General features: G+C 66.2%; 3 protein-coding genes and 1 long non-coding RNA gene across 5 annotated transcripts; 3 read left to right on the forward strand and 1 right to left on the reverse strand.

Moving 5' to 3' along the window:
• Positions 1 to 357: 357 nt before the first annotated feature.
• Positions 358 to 2,494, forward strand: LOC148052443 (uncharacterized). The gene is made up of 3 exons (XR_015698521.1): positions 358 to 414; positions 972 to 1,113; positions 2,356 to 2,494. It is a non-coding gene; the product is annotated as an uncharacterized LOC148052443 (long non-coding RNA).
• Positions 2,495 to 2,665: 171 nt separating this feature from the next.
• On the forward strand, positions 2,666 to 10,975 carry LOC104016689 (uncharacterized). 2 transcript variants are annotated; one of them, XM_087729873.1, is made up of 7 exons: positions 2,666 to 2,708; positions 3,222 to 3,317; positions 4,869 to 4,950; positions 5,124 to 6,080; positions 7,990 to 8,055; positions 8,602 to 8,715; positions 8,971 to 10,975. In XM_087729873.1, exons 3-7 carry the CDS (start codon positions 4,893 to 4,895, stop codon positions 9,981 to 9,983), a joined length of 2,208 nt encoding a protein of 735 aa, XP_087585999.1. In that variant the 5' UTR covers positions 2,666 to 2,708; positions 3,222 to 3,317; positions 4,869 to 4,892; the 3' UTR covers positions 9,984 to 10,975. The 2 variants fall into 2 exon arrangements, with proteins under 2 accessions (XP_087585999.1, XP_087586000.1); XM_087729874.1 differs by lacking the exon at positions 2,666 to 2,708 and having other exon boundaries at positions 2,974 to 3,317; positions 8,974 to 10,975.
• A 90-nt stretch (positions 10,976 to 11,065) lies between these two features.
• Positions 11,066 to 16,560, forward strand: LOC148052444 (uncharacterized). The gene is made up of 5 exons (XM_087729799.1): positions 11,066 to 11,366; positions 11,950 to 13,106; positions 13,704 to 13,756; positions 13,883 to 13,998; positions 15,068 to 16,560. Exons 2-5 carry the CDS (start codon positions 11,995 to 11,997, stop codon positions 16,055 to 16,057), a joined length of 2,271 nt encoding a protein of 756 aa, XP_087585925.1. The 5' UTR covers positions 11,066 to 11,366; positions 11,950 to 11,994; the 3' UTR covers positions 16,058 to 16,560.
• Positions 16,561 to 18,259: 1,699 nt separating this feature from the next.
• LOC148052445 (uncharacterized) lies at positions 18,260 to 21,807 on the reverse strand. Its single transcript, XM_087729800.1, has 2 exons — positions 20,805 to 21,807; positions 18,260 to 19,663 (listed from the first exon to the last, which is right to left on the reverse strand). The coding sequence occupies exons 1-2, from the start codon at positions 21,731 to 21,733 to the stop codon at positions 18,598 to 18,600; spliced, it is 1,995 nt and encodes a 664-aa protein (XP_087585926.1). The 5' UTR covers positions 21,734 to 21,807; the 3' UTR covers positions 18,260 to 18,597.

The raw sequence follows: 21,807 nt of genomic DNA on the forward strand, positions 1-21,807 counted from the left end.
AAAAAAGATGAAAAATAAGGACAGTGAAACAGACAAGAACAAAATTTAAAAATACAGACAGTGAACTGGATAAAAGGAGATATAGAAAATATTAAAAGTGACTAGCACTGCCAGCCCTGTCCCCTGCCCCAGCACCATCAGCACCTGCACGAAGCCCCAGAGACTCTGGAATGCAGCAGGGCCCCGCTCGGGCATCAGTAAAGCCTGAGAAAAGATCTGGGGGTTTATTTTTTTGTTATACTTGCAGCTTGGTTTGGACCTTTTTCTGTGGTTTTGGAGGACTGCCGGCCCACAGAGTGCGACTTCCGGAGGACTGCCGGGCACTTCCGGTCAGCTGGAGGACTGCCGGCCCATAGAGTGCGACTTCCGGAGGACTGATGGGCCCTTCCGGCATCCGGGCCGCCCTGGAGCGCGGTAAGAGCCCGTACCGGAGCGCTGATGGCCGTTTCCGGTGCCAGGCGGGGTGGCCGGCGCTGCGGGAAGGTGGCGGTGCCCATCCGTTGCCGAGAAGCCGCTCCGGGTGGCGGGGAGACCGCCGGAGCCCCGGCGGTGCCGGTTCACGCTCGGGCCGCGGCTCCCTAGGGGCCGGGGCCGGGGCCGGGGCCGGCCCGGCCTCCGCGAGGGCGTTTCTCCGCGGTTCGGGGCCTCCCCCGCGGGTCCTTCGGTAGCGGCCGCTGCTGCCGCGGCGGGTCCCTCTCTCCGCGCCTGGTTCTGCCCCTGGGCCGTTTCCCCGCGGGCCCGGGGTTGGGGCGGTGCTCGGCGGGCGTTGCGCGGGCGGGCCGGAGCGGGGGGAACGCGTCAGTTCGCGTGCGGCAGCTACAGTCGCCGTTTAAGCGACAGCGCTAACGGCGGGTGTGGAGAGTCCGTGCTGGTGACGGCTCCGGGCGGCGCGGGCTGCCGGCAGCACCGGGTGGGAGAGGGGGAGCGTCCCCGGGCGCGGCGGTTCCCTTAGGTAACGTCGTGTTCGCCAGCGGCCTGCTGAGATGCCTTACTGCTGCCGACGGCGGTGAGCGAACGACCCGCGCCCGGGGAGGCTCCCGTTTCTCTGCAGCCGCAGGAAAAGGGACAAGGAAGCAAAAGCGCCTGAAGCCAGAGGCTGAGGCGGAAGGAAAGGTTAATGACTCTTCGAAATCGTGATTTCGTATTACAAGTTAGAAACGCAATTTGGAATGCTGTAATTGCCATCGTTGCAAGAGGATATTATTACAGGAGGTTGCTGCTAATTAGTATTCTGTTTCTGCTTCGTATCTGGAAAATTTTATGATGATGATACTGCTTGGGCATCATTAATGCATAAATTTAACGTTGCTGTTATTAAATAAGTAAGAGGCATTAACGATCCCCAGTTAGTGTTCTGAATGTTTTTTTAAGTTCAATTTAACTGTGTACTAATCAAATTTAATTTGCACTGGGTTTACTTTTATTTTAGTTCTACTTGGAAGTAATTAATACCTCTGGTTTGGGGGGGTGTCCCCAAAAATGGCTGTGTTTAAATTCAGGCAGTCATGAAACTTTGTTAGTTTTCTGATTCTATTTTAAATCTAAATCTTCTAATGTTGTTAGTTCTGGTTGAGAATCGTTGCTGCCTGTAAATTTTCTTAATACCTACGTTGAAACATGGCTATTATTTAATGACTGATTTTTATTTCTCTTTACTTAAAAAAATCTAAAGCTTTGATATTACTATTTGGGTTCTAAGCAGGAGAACTTACGAAGCTTCTGAACTTACAGCTGTGTTATAATTTAAGTATTAAACACTCCTGATTAGCTTTCCAATTCTACTTACATTTTAAATTCTAAAACTTTCTTATTTTGTTTCTGATTGGGAGTCATTAGTGCCTGCAATTTATTTCATAACAGCTATATTTAGATTGAGCTATTAATTACTCTCAACTCCTTTTCTATCTTTATTGCTTAAAAAAGGATTGCTAATTTCTTTTTAATTACAATACAGATTAGGAATAATTGCCACCTGGTTTGTTAAGTAATAGCTACAGTTAAATTTAGTCATGACTTATCCCTAAATTATTTATTTATTTTAATTATTTATTTGCATTCTAAAGTTTTAATTGACACTTTACTGCTAAGTGGGATTAACTAGCACCTGGGGGGGGTTAATACTAAGTAGAGTTGTTTCTCTACAGATATTAATCCCAATTAGTGCTCTATTGTTTATATTTTGCTGCTTGTAATTTTGTAATAGAAATTGGGAGTAATTACTGTCTGTGAAGTTCTGCATAATAGCTATACTCTAGGCGTTATTTACTCATAAAGACTGTTCTAGTTACTGTTACTTTAAGTTTTTATTCTAGATGTTTTCAAGTAAATAATAAGTGGTAAAAATTAAAATAACAGAAACCAGGGACGCTGGAAATCCCAGGAAAAACAACGGCAGCACCTCGGTGTGACCCAGAGGTTGGACAAGTGCTTCGGTCCAGCTCGGTCGCTCCAGGATTTCGCACTTCCGTTCCACCAGCCCTTTTTTCTGGGAACCCTAAATTCCCGGGGGAACGAACGTGTGTGCAGCAGCTACACCGCAACATCAGACCGCCAGCTGCACCACTGCTGCCGGCCGCACCCGACCATCACTGCCGCACCGACAGGAGCCCGAGTGCCTGCCACCCCCTTGGCCAGCAGCGAACCTGACGAAACCCAGGACGCGGCTGAGACGAAGGCGAGCAGCGGCGAGGACGGACACGTCACAGCAGGTACGATGTGTAACGCTGAGACGCTGTGCCAGGTCGCACGCGCACAGCACAGAGAATTTTATTCTGCGCGAGACACACAGCCGTCCTTAGCGTCTTCACAGCTCTCTCTTCACAACACCGTCACCTCTGCCATTGGGATTCCCAGGCGGAAAACAAGCAAGCTCTGCGCCTTGCGGTGCGCCCTCGCCTTCCACACCTGCACGCAAGAATAGCCGCCCGCCCGCCAGGTGACACCAGCAGCCACAAAGCCCCTTGAATGATTTTACAGTCCCAGAGTCGCGCAAACCAGTTACACTTCACAGCCCGACCCTCCTCTGCCCTGGGCACCCGCTTTGCCTCCACACACCCTTCCACAGCCAGACCCGCAGCCATCTCCCCACAGTCCATCACCGCGTTACGTACGGCGGAGCGGCTGGGACCAGGGAAAAGGAAAAACGGCGGGGGGGAAACAAAACACCTCCCCTGGATGAGGATGTGCAGCAGCGCACCTCCTGCTCTGACTTGGGTTTGCAGCACGCCGAGCACCAAACCGAGGAACGGACTGCTGCTGGGGACTACACCACTGCTCCTTTGCTGCAGCTCTGTACGTCGCGCTAACAGCCTGACCAGGTCGGTAACTAAGCCTAATTTTACTGGGTGAAACACAAACGTTTCTTGAAATAGAGATAAATAACTCAAGATTATATGAAATTACCTGGGAAAGTAGTTGGTTAAATGTAGTACCAGCATTACCAGCAGAAATTACGTGCTTTAGTTTTCTTTCTGAAAAAGAAAATGTGGTGCTGTCGCTGTTTGTGTCTATCAAGACTACATATGCTGCTGAACTGGTACCAGCACTGCCTTTGGACAGGATGAGCTGCCAGAGCAGGATTAGATCCTGTAAAAATCCTTCTCTGAAATATCCCCAGCTGCAGAGTGAATTATTCACTGTAATTCACCAACAGCAGCTCCCAGTCACCCAGACTCTGAGAAGGTTTCTCCAGCTAACTCCCATAACAGATATAAATGTGTCTTAAAGGACGGAAAATAAGATTAGGGCTGAAACAAAAAAGAAAAAAAATGCATCAGAAACTGTTCTGAGCACTGTAACTCGCACCTGAGCAGCTGGAACAGCAATAAAGGACAAAGCACAACGCCTTGGGAGAAGTGTTGAGGGGCCAGAGGGGCTCTGGGGGGCTTGGGGCAGAGTACGGCTGTCCTCGGGGAATCCTGGCTGGCGGCAAGCAGCAGCGGGTGCTCTGGGGTCAGCGAGGCTGCAGGAAAAGCTCTAGGGGAGCTGGGGGGGGTGGGGGTGGCGGCGAAGTGGGCTGCTGAGCCAAAAGGGTCCTTGGAGGGGCATGGGGAGGAGAGGGGGTGGTCCGGGGGGGGCACACCTGCCCTGCAGAGAGCCCCAGACCCTCCAGAGTGCTGGCAGCCCCTTGCTGCTGGTGCTGGGATGGAGGTGGGGGGCAGCTGTGGTCCTGCGGGACGAGGGGGGCCAAGGCGCTGGGGCAGTGGGAGCTGGGGCGGGATGGGGTGAGGGGGCATGGGCGGCAGGATGCTTCCAGAATGCCGCCTCCTGGGGCACTGGGTCTGGCCACCCCTGCTGCCCCCAGCGTCCCCTCCCCAGCCCCACCATTTGCTCCAGCCCCTTCCTGCGCCACCCACCCGGGGGTCCCGGGGGGGTCCCTGTTCCCATGGACAGTGGCAGGACCCTCGGTGGGTCAGGGTGGGCAGGAACACCCATGTCGCGCTGGGACAGCAGGACCACGATGGATGGGGAGGCCCCCCCGTGTGCTTCCTTGTCGCCCCATGTCCCTCCATGGAGAGGCGCGGAGGCCAGGGGTCCTCGGGCTGCCCTGAGCCTCCCACAGGTGGGGTGGGGTTTCTGCTCCCCCGGTGCATGCAGACCCTTCCTCCCCCTGCCCTGCGCAGCCTCAGGCAGGTTTTAGGGGTGAAGCGCCATTTCCGCAAGCCCCTGTTGCCTGCCAGCCCCCTCTCTGTGCTCCAGGCTGTTGGCCTCTGTTGTGGCCCAGGTGGAAACGGCAGCGAGAGCCACCGGGGGACGCAGCCTCTGCTGGGCCCTGCCTTGGGTGTCTGCACTGCCACCAGACCCTGAGCCCTGAAGCCGCTCGTCCCAGGCAAGCCCACCCCTCCCAATTCCTCTTCTCTTCTCCCCAGGGGACAGAGGGCTCCCGGCCCTGCATGGACCCAGGCACCCACAGCCCCGAGGCAGGAGCAAGCCGGGGAGACACCGGGGCAGGTACTGGGACGGGACAGGGCTGGGCTTAGCACTGGGCTCGGTGCTCATCCCCGTGGGCTGGGAGCAGAGGGTGGAGGGGTCAGCACCCAAGCCCGGGACGGGGCTGCTGCTGGCTGCATCGGCAGCCCTTCCCCATCTCGTCCCTGCCCTCCCAAGCACCATCTCCCCGGCAGGCAATGACCAGGAGGAGAGCCTGGAGACGGGGGGCACATCGCTGAGCGGAGCAGGAGGGGACACGTCCCCCAGGCACGAGACCGAGCAGGAGCGTGGCGGTGGTGCTGGGGCGGCGCAGTCGTGCCCCAATACCTGCGAGGCGTGCGGGAAGAGCTTCAGCCTGCGCTCCAACCTGCTGACCCACCGCCGCAGCCACCTGGGCGAGCGGCCCTACGCCTGCCCCGAGTGCGGCCGCTGCTTCGGGCAGAGCTCCCACCTCCTCACCCACCAGCGGCTGCACACCGGCGAGCGGCCCTACCGCTGCCGTGACTGCGGCCGCAGCTTCAACGTCAACTCGGACCTGGTGAAGCACCGGCGGACACACACGGGCGAGCGGCCCTACCCCTGCCCCGAGTGCGGGCGCCGCTTCGGCAGCAGCTCCAACCTCACCCGGCACCAGCGGCTGCACACGGGCGAGCGGCCCTACCGCTGCCCCGACTGCAGCGAGAGCTTCCGGGACTGCCCCTCGCTCACCATCCACCGGCGCGCCCACACCGGCGAGCGGCCCTACCCCTGCCTGGCGTGCGGCAAGGCCTTCGCTGACAGCTCGCTGCTGGCCAAGCACCAGCGCACGCACCGTGCCGAGAAGTCCTTCGCCTGCCCCGACTGCGGCAAGAGCTTTTCCACCAGTTCCTACCTGCTGCGGCACCGGCGCACCCACCTGCCCGAAAAGCCCTACCGCTGCGGGGAGTGCGGCCGGGGCTACAGCCAGTTTGCCCATCTCACCACCCACCAGCGGGTGCACACCGGCGAGCGGCCCTACATCTGCCCCGAGTGCCACAAGAGCTTCACCACCAGTTCGGCGCTCACCAAGCACAAGCGCGTCCACACTGGCGAGCGGCCCTACGTATGCCCCGACTGCGGCAAGAGCTTCACCCAGAGCTCCAACGTCATCACCCACTGGCGCCTGCAGCACGGCAAGTCCCTCTGACAGCCCCGGCTGTGCTGCCCCTTCCCTGGTGACGAGGTCCCCTCCCCGAGGTTTCTCTGTGTGGTACTCGGCAATAAAATCTGCCATCCTGCAGCAGAGGCCACCGGCGCAGCTGGGACAGGGCGGTGGGGGGTGGATCGGGGTGAAACATCGCCCCAGATGCTCCCTTCAGCGCTGGGGGTCCCTGGGGGCCTTGTCAAACCCCAGTTTGCTCCTGAGCCCTCCCTGCTGAGCGGTGGGCATCCTGAACAGCTCCTGGCCCAGAAGCTTCTGTGAGCAAGCTGCTTCTGTCCTGCTTCACAGGTGGGAAAACTGAGGTGGGGGAAAGCAAAGGAATTTGGTGTTTTTCACCTAAAAAGGTGGATGCAGAGGCTGGGGCACAACACTGGTCTGAGTTGGGTTATCGGAGGCATCTTCCGGCTCACCACTGACCCACGCAGCTCCCGCTATGTCTTTTTGAGGCTGAACTGGGGCCCTGGAACTTCACTGTGCATCTCGGGGCAGGGGGGGCAAGCCAGGGGAGAGGGGGGAAAGCTGCAGGGCCAGCTCAGAGATGGGGATCCCCTGGGTCCTGCCGGGAACGCAGTGAGCACCCACAGCTCTCCCAGAGCCTGGCAAAGCCCTCTGCCACACAGAGGATGGGAGATGATGGGCGTGAACTTGAGGACGGGTCTCCACTGCCTACAAGCAGCTTTTCCAGAAGGACAGCAAAGCAGGTTGCCTGGGGGGAGCCGTGCTGTCCCCATCCGTGGAGCTTGCCCAGACTGTGCTGGATCAAGTCTCGGGGAAGCAGAGCTGGCCCTGCTGGCAGCAGGCAGGACCTCAACTGGAGGAGGGTCAGTCGGACACTGAGGTCTCTCCCCAGGTCTCTTCTGAGCCTGTTACTGTAGGGCCCCACCATTCCCCGGGCTGTTGTTGGCAGGTGTGAGGGTGTGGGGAGGATTTGTCCCCCTTTGCCTACCCCTTGCTGTCACCCCACTGGCAGCCGACCCTGCGGAGCCAGGACGGGGCTGGGATGAGGGTGGGGATGGGGACAGGACAGGGGCTGGGGGTGCAGGTGAGAAGGGAATGGGACCGGAATGGGAAGGGGATGGGGACAGGAATAGGAATGAGGGCAGGGATGGGGATGAGGACAGGGGTGGGGATGCAGGTGGGACGGGGATAGGAACGGGGATGGGGACAGGGGTGGGGATGCAGGTGGGACGGGGATAGGAACGGGGATGGGGACAGGGGTGGGGATGCAGGTGGGACGGGGATAGGAACGGGGATGGGGACAGGGGTGGGGATGCAGGTGGGACAGGGATGAGGACGGGGATGGGGATGCAGGTGGGACGGGGCCGGGCACGGGGGGGGGGGGGCAGCCCGGGGCCGCCGCTGCCGCCACCCCGCACCCGAGAGCCCCGCCGCGGGGAAGGGCAGCCCCGCCGCTCCTCGGCCCCGCTCCCCCCGCGCCTCCCCGGTCACGGCGGCGGAGGCTGAACTTCCTGGGTCACCGGCGGCTCCTCCATCCGGGAGCCCGGGCGGAGCAGCCGCGGGGCCGGCGGCGGCGCTTCCCCCAGCGGCTCCGAGCGGGACGGCCCCGGCCCCCGCAGCCCCCGGAGCATCGCCCCCGCCCGCAGGTATCGGGGTGCGGGGGTCCCTCTACGGAGCCGGGGAGGGGCTGCGGCGCCGGCGGGTGCCCCCGCTGCGGCCGGCTCGGCGGGGAGGCCGCGGTGGGGAGATGCTCGGGTGCCCGCATCCCCAGCCGAGGGCGGGGGGGCCCTGCTAGCGGCCCCCCGCATCTGCCTGAGAAGCCACCCGAGCCCGGGTAGTGGGGGCCGAGGCAAGAGCAGGGGACACGGCTGCTCTGTGCCCGCACCGGGGGTGCCCCTGAACCCCCTTTCCCTCTCTTGCAGGTGCTGCTGGGCTTCGAAACGGTGTCGGCGTCATGCAGGAGAGCTACGAGTCCTTGATCCTGCTGGGTAAGGCTGGCGTCCTCGCCCGCTGCCCGCGGCGTGCCGCCGCCTGCCCGGCCACATGCCGGGCTTCGCCATTAAAAAATAATCCGCTGCCAAAAAAGACGCATTCTGCGGGCGCGGCAAGAACAAAAGCTGTCCTTACCATGCATCGGTGCAGCCTGCACTGCGGGGTTGGGCACCTGCCTTCGGCATTGCGAGCCCTTTCAGTGCAACACGGTGTGTGCTTTTTAGCTGGCGGGCGCAGGATGAAAAGCAACTGCGATTTTTGTGGGAGTTAGGGTTTTTTAAGGCGTTGGGTGCAGAGAAACGTGGTGCTGGGATGGCACATCCCTCCTTGGAAGGTGGGAGATGCCAGAAGCAAGGTTACCTGCCAAGCGGCCACAGTCCACTGGCTGGAAATGCCTTTTATTGCCTTTCTCTCCCAGCTGCTCGCCTGAACACAAAATGCCATATTTTCTTTTAAAAGTACACATACATAGTGTTCAATAAACCCCACGTAACAGACCTGTAACAAACTCGGTGTCTTCTTTCCTCCTTTTTCCGGAGCAGACTTCCCGATTCCTAAGCCCAACGTCATCTCCCGGCTGGAGCTGGAGGAAGAGCTGGGGGTGCCGGACCCAAACGACTCCAAGGAATGGGAGATCCTCAGGGTGGCGCCTGCAGGTGAGCCAGGACCCCACCCTGAACGGGCCAGAGGTTTTACCGACGGCCCTGTGGCAGTCCCTGCTCCTGCGTCTCCGGGAGCATCCCAAGCTGGCAGCTATCCAGGGCTCTGCGTGGAGCTGCCAGGCTGGGGCCGGGAAGCGCTTTCTTGCCCTCTGTTCTGGGATCGGCCTTTGGCAGCTGGCCGCCCAAATTCTTCCTTTTTCCCTTCGCACCGGGGATCACTCCTGTTGGCATTGTCTCTCTCTGCCCCAGCAGATGACGGGACGGGGAGCGAGAACGAGGAGGAGGCTCCCGAGCCGGACGGCCCTGAGCTGGCAGAGCTGGACGTCATCCTGTCCCGGGGCACTGAGGAGGGCGTCCCCCAGAGCCCTGTGCTCGGGGACGCCTGCCAGAGCCACTGCGGCCCACCCTGGGACCCCCGGAGCCCCCCCGAGGAGCGGCCAGCACGGTCCCCCTACAGCAGGGTGGCAGTCGGAAGCCGAGGGGGGCGGCGGGCACGGCGGGGGGATGGACCGAAAACCTGTGGGCAGTGTGAGAAGACCTTCTCCCGGCGGTCGGAGCTGCTGATCCACCAGCGGCTGCACACAGGGGAGAAGCCCTACAAGTGCCTGGACTGTGGGAAGAGCTTCACCCGCAGCTCAAATCGCAATGCCCACCAGCGAATCCACAGCGGGGACAGGCCCTACAAGTGCCCCGACTGCGGGAAGAGCTTCGGCCAGAGCTCGGACCTGGCGAAGCACCAGCGGCTGCATGCCGGCGAGCGGCCCTACGCCTGCACAAAGTGTGGGAAGAGCTTCAGCTGGAGCTCGGACCTCGTCGTCCACCAGCGCATCCACACCGGCGAGCGGCCCTACAAGTGCCCCCAGTGCGGGAAGAGCTTCAACCGCAGCTCCAACCTCAACACACACCAGCGGACCCACCTGGGTGAGCGGCCCTACAAGTGCGCCGACTGCGGCAAGAGCTTCAGCTACAGCTCGGCCTTCCTCAAGCACCAGCGCACCCACACCGGAGAGAAGCCCTACCAGTGCGCCGGCTGCGGGAAGAGCTTCTTCGAGAGCTCGGCCCTGATCCGCCACCAGCGCATCCACACCGGGGAGACCCCCTACCAGTGCCCCCACTGCGGGAAGAGCTTCAAGCAGAGCTCATCCCTCATCACCCACCTGCGCACCCACACCGGGGAGAAGCCCTACAAGTGCGGCGACTGCGGCAAGAGCTTCATCGTCAGCTCAGCCCTCATCAGGCACCAGCGGATCCACCTGGGATAGCCGCCCGCCGCTGCTCCTCCTCCAGGCATCCAGTCCCGCTGCTTTTGGGGGGCCAAGATGGATGGATGGAGCTGGGGGCGGCTCAGGGGTCCCGGGGGCTTCCAGCCGCGGTTGGGGGAGCAGGAGCCTTGCCGAGCCATGCCGGCTCGAGCGGCCGAGACCCGTCCTGAGCCTGAGCAGGCACTGGTGGGAGAGGAGCCGTGGTGGGGATGGACTCAAGGGGACGTTTCGTTTCTCCCTTGCGGAACGGGGATGTGACACCGGCACCAGCTGCCCATGGGGATTCCTTGACCCTGTCCCGGACGGAGCTGTGGGAAGCCCGTGCCGGGCAGGCGGCCGTGGTTCGCTCCCTGCCATGGGGCCGAGGGCTCGGGGCGCCCCGAGCCACCTTTCCGCCACGCCGTGTCCATGCTGTGGCCGTTGTGTGGATGGGGCCGAGCCTTTTACCTGCCTGTGTTTCGCCATGGGGTTTGGGGGGGAAAGGGGAGAGGAAAGGGGGGGGACCCCAAAGCGGAGCCCCGCGGCGTGAGCCGCGCGGCACGGCTGTCTTCTCCCTGCATGAGCACGAGGGGTCCTGTAACTCATTTATTTGGCAGCAGCCCTCCGCAGATCGGGCTGTCGGAGCAGCTCCGCCGACGCCGCTGGCAAGGTAATTTCGGCACGCGCCCGGTGCTCGGTGCGCCGTGGCGCGCGATCCCTCTCCTTTCCCTGCCTGCCATAGTAAAGCGTTGTTGTTTGCCGGCCGCGGGCTGCGCACGCCTGTGTCTTCCCCCAGGGCCGGGCCGGGGGCTGCAGGGGCTGTCGCTGCCGAAAGGCGGGGGTCCCCTCGCGCCCCCGGGACTCTCTTGCCCGGGCGCGGAGTCGCGCGGCGGGGAGCGAGGGCGCCTTGAGGCGGGGGTCTCGGGCTGCTGCGGGGCCCGCGACCCTGCGGGACCCCCAGCCCAGGGTTCGGGTCTCTGGGCCGCTCCGAGGGCCGGGGGGTGGCAGCGAGACGGGCCGGGGCGCGGGGCGGGGGCCCGGGGAGAAGCGGCCCTGTCCCGGCCGCCGCGGCGGGGCTGGGCGGGGGGGGCCGGGGGTGCTGGGCGGCGGGGGCTCGGGGGGCCGGCGCCGGGGGCCGAGCCGGCGCCGGGGCCGGGGTCTTCCCCTCGCCGCCGCCGCCGCCGCCTTCCTCCGAGCAGCCCCCGGGGGTTGAACTTCCTGGGTCAGCGCCGCCGCCGCCGCCTCCATTGTCCGCCCGGCACCGGCGAGGCCGCGGCAGCGCCCGGACGGCAGCGGGGGCGGCGGGGGCCGGGGCCGGGGCAGGAGCCGCAGCGGCAGGAGCCGCAGCCGCAGCCGCAGCCGCCGCCGCCGCCGCCGCCGCCGCCGGCCGGGCCGTGCCCGCAGGTACCGGGACAGCGCGGGCGGAGGCGGCCGGCGGGGGGTCCCGCGGGCCCGGCCCGGCCCGGCCGCGGCCGGCGGCGTGGGGGGCCGGGGGTCTCGGGGAGCCGAGCAGCCAGGCACGGTTTGGGGCGACAGAGAGGTTCCCGCCGCCCCCGGCCCGAGCCGCGGCGTCTCCCTGGCACGGCCGCGCCGCACCGCCGGCCGGCCTGGGCTGCTCCCGCCGCACCGCCAGCCCCGGGCCCCCCGCCCCGGCATTCGGCACGGCGCTGGCGCGCCGAGGCCAGCCGAAGCCGTGAACCGGCGCCTCGAGTGCCGGGCCGCGCCCGGCGCGGGCGAAGCCGTCCCCGGGGGCTGCCGCAGCCTCGCCGCGCTCCAGGCGAGGCGGGGTTCGGAGGCTCCCTCCCGGAACCCAGCCTTGGCCCGACCGACGGTCCGAGCCCTGCCGGCTTCGTCCTCGGCTCGGGGGCTGCCCGCGCTCGCGGCCGCTCCGGCGTGCCGAGCTGGGGGGTCGCGGAGGGCGGGCAGCCCCCGAGGCGGCGTTCCTGGGGGAGCGACTCACCTTTGGCTTCTCCCCTTGTCGCCGCAGGTAGGGACGGCACGGGGACGCCCGCGGCTCAGGGAGCCCCCCGCCATGTCGCCGAAGCGCTGCCGAGGGTCCACGGCCCCCCAGCCCGAGCACGGCAGGCCCCCGAGGGGCCAGGGCCGGGCGGAGGGGCAGCCAGCCCCCCCGGACGGCGGGGAGGCCGAGGCGGGCGGCCGCGGGCGCGGGGGGCGGAAGCGCAAGGAGACGGTCGTGCGGCAGCAGGCGTCTGCCGGGGAGCACCCCAACATCTGCGTGGAGTGTGGCAAGAGCTTCGCACAGAGCGCGGCACTGCTGGCCCACCGGCGCAGCCACGGCGGGGAGAAGCCCTTCGCCTGCTTTGACTGTGGCAAGAGCTTCGGCCAGAGCTCGGACCTGGCGAAGCACCAGCGGCTGCACGCTGGCGAGCGGCCCTACGCCTGCACAAAGTGTGGGAAGAGTTTCAGGCGAAATTCGGACCTCATCATCCACCAGCGCATCCACACCGGCGAGCGGCCCTACAAGTGCCCCCAGTGCGGGAAGAGCTTCAAGAGCAGCTCCAACCTCAACTTGCACAAGCGGACCCACCTGGGCGAGCGGCCCTACAAGTGCGCCGACTGCGGCAAGAGCTTCAGCTACAGCTCAGCCTTCCTCAAGCACCAGCGCACCCACACCGGGGAGAAGCCCTACCAGTGCTCCCACTGTGGGAAGAGCTTCTTCGAGAGCTCGGCCCTGATCCGCCACCAGCGCATCCACACCGGGGAGAAGCCCTACCAGTGCCCCCACTGCGGGAAGAGCTTCAAGCAGAACTGGTCCCTAATCACCCACCTGCGCACCCACACCGGGGAGAAGCCCTACCAGTGCTCCCACTGCGGGAAGAGATTCAAGCAGAGCTCGTGCCTCATCACCCACCAGCGCACCCACACCGGGGAGAAGCCCTACAAGTGCAGTGACTGCGGCAAGAGCTTCAAGCAGGGCTCAGCTCTGAATCGCCACCATCGCATCCACACCGGGGAGACCCCCTACCAGTGCCCCCACTGCGGGAAGAGCTTCAAGCAGAGCTCGTGCCTCATCACCCACCAGTGCACCCACACCGGGGAGAAGCCCTACAAGTGCGGCGACTGCGGCAAGAGCTTCATCGTCAGCTCAGCCCTCATCAGGCACCAGCGGATCCACCTGGGATAGCCGCCCGCCGCTGCTCCTCCTCCAGGCATCCAGTCCCGCTGCTTTTGGGGGGCCAAGATGGATGGATGGAGCTGGGGGCGGCTCAGGGGTCCCGGGGGCTTCCAGCCGCGGTTGGGGGAGCAGGAGCCTTGCCGAGCCATGCCGGCTCGAGCGGCCGAGACCCGTCCTGAGCCTGAGCAGGCACTGGTGGGAGAGGAGCCGTGGTGGGGATGGACTCAAGGGGACGTTTCGTTTCTCCCTTGCGGAACGGGGATGTGACACCGGCACCAGCTGCCCATGGGGATTCCTTGACCCTGTCCCGGACGGAGCTGTGGGAAGCCCGTGCCGGGCAGGCGGCCGTGGTTCGCTCCCTGCCATGGGGCCGAGGGCTCGGGGCGCCCCGAGCCACCTTTCCGCCACGCCGTGTCCATGCTGTGGCCGTTGTGTGGATGGGGCCGAGCCTTTTACCTGCCTGTGTTTCGCCATGGGGTTTGGGGGGGAAAGGGGAGAGGAAAGGGGGGGGACCCCAAAGCGGAGCCCCGCGGCGTGAGCCGCGCGGCACGGCTGTCTTCTCCCTGCATGAGCACGAGGGGTCCTGTAACTCATTTATTTGGCAGCAGCCCTCCGCAGATCGGGCTGTCGGAGCAGCTCCGCCGACGCCGCTGGCAAGGTAATTTCGGCACGCGCCCGGTGCTCGGTGCGCCGTGGCGCGCGATCCCTCTCCTTTCCCTGCCTGCCATAGTAAAGCGTTGTTGTTTGCCGGCCGCGGGCTGCGCACGCCTGTGTCTTCCCCCAGGGCCGGGCCGGGGGCTGCAGGGGCTGTCGCTGCCGAAAGGCGGGGGTCCCCTCGCGCCCCCGGGACTCTCTTGCCCGGGCGCGGAGTCGCGCGGCGGGGAGCGAGGGCGCCTTGAGGCGGGGGTCTCGGGCTGCTGCGGGGCCCGCGACCCTGCGGGACCCCCAGCCCAGGGTTCGGGTCTCTGGGCCGCTCCGAGGGCCGGGGGGTGGCAGCGAGACGGGCCGGGGCGCGGGGCGGGGGCCCGGGGAGAAGCGGCCCTGTCCCGGCCGCCGCGGCGGGGCTGGGCGGGGGGGGCCGGGGGTGCTGGGCGGGGGGGGCGGGGGGCCCCGGCGCCGGGGGCCGAGCCGGCGCCGGGGCCGGGGCCTTCCCCTCGCCGCCGCCGCCGCCGCCTTCCTCCGAGCAGCCCCCGGGGGTTGAACTTCCTGGGTCAGCGCCGCCGCCGCCGCCTCCATTGTCCGCCCGGCACCGGCGAGGCCGCGGCAGCGCCCGGACGGCAGCGGGGGCGGCGGGGGCCGGGGCCGGGGCAGGAGCCGCAGCGGCAGGAGCCGCAGCCGCCGCCGCCGCCGCCGCCGCCGCCGCCGCCGGCCGGGCCGTGCCCGCAGGTACCGGGACAGCGCGGGCGGAGGCGGCCGGCGGGGGGTCCCGCGGGCCCGGCCCGGCCCGGCCGCGGCCGGCGGCGTGGGGGGCCGGGGGTCTCGGGGAGCCGAGCAGCCAGGCACGGTTTGGGGCGACAGAGAGGTTCCCGCCGCCCCCGGCCCGAGCCGCGGCGTCTCCCTGGCACGGCCGCGCCGCACCGCCGGCCGGCCTGGGCTGCTCCCGCCGCACCGCCAGCCCCGGGCCCCCCGCCCCGGCATTCGGCACGGCGCTGGCGCGCCGAGGCCAGCCGAAGCCGTGAACCGGCGCCTCGAGTGCCGGGCCGCGCCCGGCGCGGGCGAAGCCGTCCCCGGGGGCTGCCGCAGCCTCGCCGCGCTCCAGGCGAGGCGGGGTTCGGAGGCTCCCTCCCGGAACCCAGCCTTGGCCCGACCGACGGTCCGAGCCCTGCCGGCTTCGTCCTCGGCTCGGGGGCTGCCCGCGCTCGCGGCCGCTCCGGCGTGCCGAGCTGGGGGGTCGCGGAGGGCGGGCAGCCCCCGAGGCGGCGTTCCTGGGGGAGCGACTCACCTTTGGCTTCTCCCCTTGTCGCCGCAGGTAGGGACGGCACGGGGACGCCCGCGGCTCAGGGAGCCCCCCGCCATGTCGCCGAAGCGCTGCCGAGGGTCCACGGCCCCCCAGCCCGAGCACGGCAGGCCCCCGAGGGGCCAGGGCCGGGCGGAGGGGCAGCCAGCCCCCCCGGACGGCGGGGAGGCCGAGGCGGGCGGCCGCGGGCGCGGGGGGCGGAAGCGCAAGGAGACGGTCGTGCGGCAGCAGGCGTCTGCCGGGGAGCACCCCAACATCTGCGTGGAGTGTGGCAAGAGCTTCGCACAGAGCGCGGCACTGCTGGCCCACCGGCGCAGCCACGGCGGGGAGAAGCCCTTCGCCTGCCTTGACTGTGGCAAGAGCTTTGTCCTCAGCGCCAACTTGCTGCGGCATCGCCGTGCCCACGCCGGCGGAAGCCTGCAGAACTGCCGGGACTGCGGGAAGGAGGTTGGTGCCACCGCCTCCAGCCCAGCCCCGCGCCCCCCCGGCCAGAAGCCCTACAAGTGCGTTGACTGCGGCAAGAGCTTTGGCCGCCCCAAGCAGCCCCCCGCCAGCCCCCCAGGCAGGCGCCGACGGCGGGAAGGAACCGGTGGGGAGAAGCCGCCAGCCGTGTCCATCCCCAACACCTGCGCCGAGTGCTGGCAGAGCTTCAGCCAGAACTCGGACCTGGTGAAGCACATGCGCATCCACACCGGGGAGAAGCCCTACGCCTGCCCCCACTGCGGCAAGCGCTTCAACGTCAGCTCCAACCTCATCCGCCACCAGCGCATCCACACCGGCGAGAAGCCCTACGCCTGTGCCGACTGCGGCAAGAGCTTCACCGACAAGTCCACCCTCACCCAGCACCGCCGCATCCACACCGGGGAGAAGCCCTACGCCTGCGCCTACTGTGGGAAGAGCTTCAGCCGCAGCTCCCACCACAAGCGGCACCAGCGAACCCATGCAGGGCAAAACCCTGTCTCGCTCCTGCCCCTCTGGCCCTACCCCGGCCAGCACTGCTAGGGGGGCTCTGCGCCGCCGGGGCAGGACAGCGCCCGCCTCGGAGGGGCCGGTAGAACCAGACGTAGTAGGATGAGCCGCGAGGCTGGTAGGTGGGAGTACATGGGGTGGGTCGGGGCCGTAGCGGTTGGGTAGGTAGGATGGGTCAGTAGCGATGGGACGCAGCGGGTGGCAGCAGTGCTCAAGCTGGTCAGGATCCGTCTTGCCGTGGAGATCCCCAGGACAGGCAAGTCGGGGGGCCGAGCCCCCCCCCCCCGTGCTCTGCAGGGCTGCATTCCCACTTGCCTTTTGCTGTTGGGGTGAGCCCCGCTGTCTCGGGGCCAGAGCGCGTCCGTGCCTGCTGAGGGCACCGGGGCACCTTGTTCTCCTCTGTCATCGGCCGTGCAGCCCCGCACTGTGTCCTGCTGGGGTGGCAGGGAGCATGTTGCCCAGCTGCTGCGTGCGGGGTTTTGGTGTAGAACAGATTAACAAGAAAACATTTGAATAATAACGTCTTCTGCTTTGTGGCTCTCGTCGTTATTACCCCGCCCGGGCTTACCTGTCCCTCTTCGCTCCAAGCTTAACCAGAGCAGCCGCTGGGCCTGTCAGCCGGTCCCCGTCCCCCACCACCTTGCTGTCATTCCTACTTTAAAAAGAAAGAGCAAAAGCGTTCCCTGCTTGGCATGATTCCGGGGGGGGGGGGGGGGGGGCCACGATTGAAATACGGGGAGTTTTTGTCTTCTGGCACTAAAACATCTGGGTGTCCCCTCCACAGCCCCCCACTGCTGGAGCCCCTCAGGCTGAGCCTGGCCCTGGCCCCAAATCCATCTGGTGCTGAGGCTCAGCGTCTTGGCCTTCATATAGATGTTATATACATCCATCTCTCCAGGACTGCAAAATGGCTGAGAGACAATGGCCATAAAATGAAATCCCTTTTCTGCAGAATCAGTGCCAGGATGGTTAAATGCAGGGCGATGGGCACGCTCGTGCTGCAAATCCTCCCGGAGTGCTACAAAACGCTCAGGGCACCTTTCCCAAAACACAGGCACATCTACCCATCATCCATCTATATATGCTGGGGTTTATATACAGGGTACGACAGGGTGAGTGCTGGGGGGGGGGGGGGCCCACACGTGCTGCCCCACCACAAGCTCGAGGGCGGGGGGCTGCACTGCTGCCTTTTTTCGGGCTCTCGAGGGATTTCGGCGAGGCAGATGGCATTCCCCTTGGCCAGCTTCAGCGGCCCCTTGGCTGCATCGTCCCCATCGTGGTGCTTCACCCACTGGGAGAGACGCAGCCGAGCCAGGAGCAGTCCCAGGAGCGGGAGGGGAGCAAGGCAGGACCCCCTGTCCTCCACCTCCTCCCCCCCCAGACAAGACTCCCCCCACAACACCTGAGACAACCCCATCTCCGTGGGGGCAGCTGAGATGTGCCACAAAAGCACCAGAATCCCCAGGATGGGGCTGAAATAGAGCCCGGGGGGTGGGGGCAGTGGTGTCCCGGGGCCATTACCTGCCCTGAGTGCATCCCCATCCCCCTGAGACCCCCCACCCCCACCCAGGACCCCTCTGAGACCCCGCAGTATCCCCGTGGCTCCCTCCTGCCCCGGACCAAAGCCCTGAACTGGGCACATGGCTCCAGCCCCGGTCCTGGGGAAGAAAGGCTCAAAAAAATTAAAAAAACCCCACTACCCAAAACCCTCAAGGGAGGGAACCTGGCACCTCCCGAACCCCCGGGGCGGGGGGGGGGGGGGGAGACAGGATGGGACACAGGGACCTTTTATGCGAAACCAGCTCCCAGTCCCAACCGTGCCAGCTCACCACCAGCACCCAGCACCGTCACACCTCCCTCTGCTTCGAAAAGCACCCCAAACCTCAAAGTTCAAAAAACAAACAAAAAAAAAAAAAGTGATTGCTTGGGTTTTCCTTTGTTTGTTTGTTTTTATAATTGGGAAACGCCTTTTTTTTTTTTTTTTTTTTTTTTACCCCCACGGAAACCCAAAGCAGTGGGGGGGGAAAAAAAAAAAAGCCCAAATTCAGGCAAAGCTTGAGCCAGGGTTTGCGTTGGTGGCGGCACCGGACAACTGAGCACCGCAATTAGTGTCACTAATAGGTGTTGGGGGGGGGGGGGGGGGGCACGACGCAACCCATTCCATGCACCAGCACCAGAGGTGCAGGAGGGTGGGAGCCCCCCACCCCCCCCACCCCGCAGCCCCGAAGAAAATTGGGTAGAAAACAGCGGACTTTTTGGTTAAATCGGCTGGGAAGTGCTCCCGGGAGCCACTCAGGGCGAGTCCCCCATCTGAGCGCATTTGTCCTGATGGAGATGGGGGTCTGTATATTTGTGTCCCCCCAGCCCTGGGCTGGTCCCAACGGCACAGTGGGCGCTGCAGCAGCTGCCCAGGCCGTGGGCAGACAGACAGACGGACACGGCAGCTCCGACAGTAATTCTCAAACCCTGCCGACCCGGTGAATTCGCTGTCCCGGTTATGGCTGTGTGACTCAGCCAAGGGGCAAGGGGCAGCTGCCAGGGTTTTCCTCCCCCCGGCCCCAGCAGCGCGGCCATCAGAAGCCTTGGGCTGGGCAGGGCCAGAGGGGCAGGAGGGCGTCGGGGGCCTCCCCGGTGTGGGTCCGCTCGTGGCGCTTGTGGTGGGAGCTGCGGCTGAAGCTCTTCCCACAGTAGGCGCAGGCGTAGGGCTTCTCCCCGGTGTGGGTGCGGCGGTGCTGGGTGAGGGTGGACTTGTCGGTGAAGCTCTTGCCGCAGTCGGCGCAGGCGTAGGGCTTCTCGCCGGTGTGGATGCGGCGGTGGCGGGTGAGGTTGGAGCTGACGCTGAAGCGCTTGCCGCAGTGGCCGCACTGGAAGGGCTTCTCCCCGGTGTGGATGCGCATGTGCTTCACCAGGTCGGAGCTCTGGCCGAAGCTCTGCCAGCACTCACCGCAGGTGTTGAGGACCTCGGCGGCTGGCGGCTTCTTCCCGCCCTTGGCCTCCCTGGCCCTGGGGAGGGGCGTCTCGGGGCCGCGGCGGGTGCATCGCCCACGGCCCTTGGCAGGGGGGTTGCGGAGGTGCCGCTTGCGGTGGGAGCTGCGGCTGAAGCTCTTGCCGCAGTCGGCGCAGCGGTAGGGCTTCTCCCCGGTGTGGGTGCGCTGGTGCTGGGTGAGGGTGGACTTGTCGGTGAAGCTCTTGCCGCAGGCAGGGCAGCAGTAGGGCTTCTCGCCGGTGTGGATGCGCCGGTGGCGGACGAAGTTGGAGCTGACGCGGAAGCTCTTGCCGCAGTAGCCGCAGGCGTAGGGTGCCTCGCCGGTGTGGATGCGCCGGTGGGTGATGAGTGTGGAGCTCTGCCGGAAGCTCTTGCCACAGTCACCGCAGACGAAGGGTTTGGCACCGGTGTGGATGCGCTGGTGGTTCACCAGGTCTGAGCCGTGCAGGAAGCTCTTCCCGCACTCGGAGCACAAATTTGGCCGCTCGCCCTTGGCAGGTGGCGGGGAGGGGGCCGCCACCGCCACTGCCCCCTCCTCCTCCTGCTCCAGGGGGCTGCGCTTCGGCTTCTCCGACTTGCGCTTCTTCTTCTTCTTCTCCAGGCTCTTGCCCGCGGCTCCCCTGGGCTGCCGGGGGGACATGGCGGGGTCACCCCACGGCCGGGGCGGGGGGGATCAGCCCCGAGCCCTTGGCAGGGCCCTGGGGACGCTCGGGGGGGGTCCGGGCTGGGGAGGGCCGGGCTGGGGGGTCTGGGCTGGGGGTTCGGGCTGGGGGGGACCGGGCTGGGGAAGGCCGGGCTGGGGGGTCGGGATGGGGGGGGGGTCCGGGCTGGGGGTCTGGGCTGGGGGGTCCGGGCTGGGGAAGGCCGGGCTGGGGGGGGGGGGGTCTAGGTGGGGGTCCGGGCTGGGGGGTCCGGGCTGGGGGGTCTGGGCTGGGGGGTCGGGCAGCCGGCGCGGCTCCGCCCGGCTCCGACAATGGAGGCGGCAGCGCCTGACCCAGGAAGCTCAAAGCCCGACATCCTCCCCCGCCCCCGCCCCGCCACCCGACAGCCCCCCCGACATCCCCCCGCCCTGACCCCACCCGACATCCCCCCGCGACACCCGACGGCCCCCCGCCCCCCCAGGGCAGCGACCCTCCCCGCACCCCGGGGCTCCCGCAGCTGGGAGGGGCTGGGCGGGGGCTCCCCCCTTTGCCCCCTCCCGATCGGTTCCCCCCGCACCCCGATCCGCCAACGCCCCCGGGAAGGAGCGGGGCTCAGCCGGGAGGACCCCGCTCCCGCAGGGGCGCGGAGGGGCCGCGCTGCCCTGACCCCCCCCAAAGCCTCATTTAGGGGGCTCTGCCTGGAAACGGGGAGCGACTGTGCTGGAGCAACTGGTGCTACTGGTGCAGTGGGACGGCGGCGACGGCGGCTCCGGCAGAGACGAGCCAGGGCTGGGTTTTTCCATTGGGATTTATTTCCCCAGGGCCGCGGGGCAGCAAAACCCACGGGGAGGGAAGGGACAGGGCGAGGGGGTCTCCACCTCCGCGTCCCCCCCAGCGGCACCGACGGCAGGGCCGGGGAACCGCAGCCGCTGGGGCGAGCAGAGCCACTCGGGGCACAGAGCCCCCCGAGCAGCGGGGAAACCCTGCGGGTGAACAACGGTGGGAACCGGTAATTAAGAGCTTCCTAAGGCGGCACGGGTGTCCCCAGTGGAGAGGGTCCCCGGCACAGCACCCAGGGCCAGCACTGGGGCCCGCCGGCAGCCGCCCCTCGGCAGCACCGGCTCCGCTGCAGCCCCGCCGGGCTCAGAAGGGCCGGGGCGTGAAGGCCAGGAGCGGCCCATCCCCGCGGTGGATCTTCTCGTGCCGCTTGTGGTGGGAGCTGTGGCTGAAGCCCTTCCCGCAGACGCCGCAGACGTAGGGCTTCTCCCCGGTGTGGGTGCGGCGGTGCTGGGTGAGGGTGGACTTGTCGGTGAAGCTCTTGCCGCAGTCGGCGCAGGCGTAGGGCTTCTCGCCGGTGTGGATGCGGCGGTGGCGGAAGAGGTTGGAGCTGACGCTGAAGCGCTTGCCGCAGTGGCCGCACTGGAAGGGCTTTTCCCCGGTGTGGATGCGCATGTGCTTCACCAGGTCGGCGTTCTGGCCGAAGCTCTGCCAGCACTCGCCACAGGTGTTGAGTGCCGACGCCTTCCGCCGCGCCTTGGCCGGCCCACCCCCGCCGCCACCAGCTGAAGCCCCGTCCCACGCCTGGGCGCCACAGCGCGGCGGGCGCTTGCCGGCTGGGAGGTGCCGCAGGTGCTTCTTGCGGTGGGAGCTGCGGCTGAAGCTCTTGCCGCAGTCGCCGCAGCGGTAGGGCTTCTCGCCGGTGTGGACGCGGCGGTGCTGGGTGAGGTTGGACTTGTCGCTGAAGCTCTTGCCGCAGTCGGGGCAGGCGAAAGGCTTCTCGCCGGTGTGGATGCGGCGGTGGCGGCTGAGGCTAGAGCTGACGCCGAAGCTCTTGCCGCAGTCGGGGCAGCGGTGGGGCCGCGTGGCCACGTGGCTGCGGCGGTGGCTGGCGAGGCCGGAGCTCTGGGCGAAGCTCTGCCCGCACTCCACGCAGATGTTGGGGCTCTCCTCCGCCCGCCCCCCCGGCTGCGCCACGAAGTCCTTGCGCTTGCGGATGCCTGGGGAGGCCCGGGGGGGGACAACCGCCGCCGCCTCCGGCTCGGGGGGCTGCCCCCCGGCCCGCTTGGCTTTACGGGGGGCCATGGCCAGGCTGGGGCCGTCACCCCAGGCACCGCATCCTGCTGAGACCCCCGGGGCGGGGGGAAAACCCCCGGTAC

This window comes from Nipponia nippon, unplaced genomic scaffold, assembly GCF_047370975.1.
Source record: "Nipponia nippon isolate SJK-2023a ecotype South Korea unplaced genomic scaffold, ASM4737097v1 scaffold_47, whole genome shotgun sequence".
NCBI lineage: Eukaryota > Metazoa > Chordata > Aves > Pelecaniformes > Threskiornithidae > Nipponia > Nipponia nippon.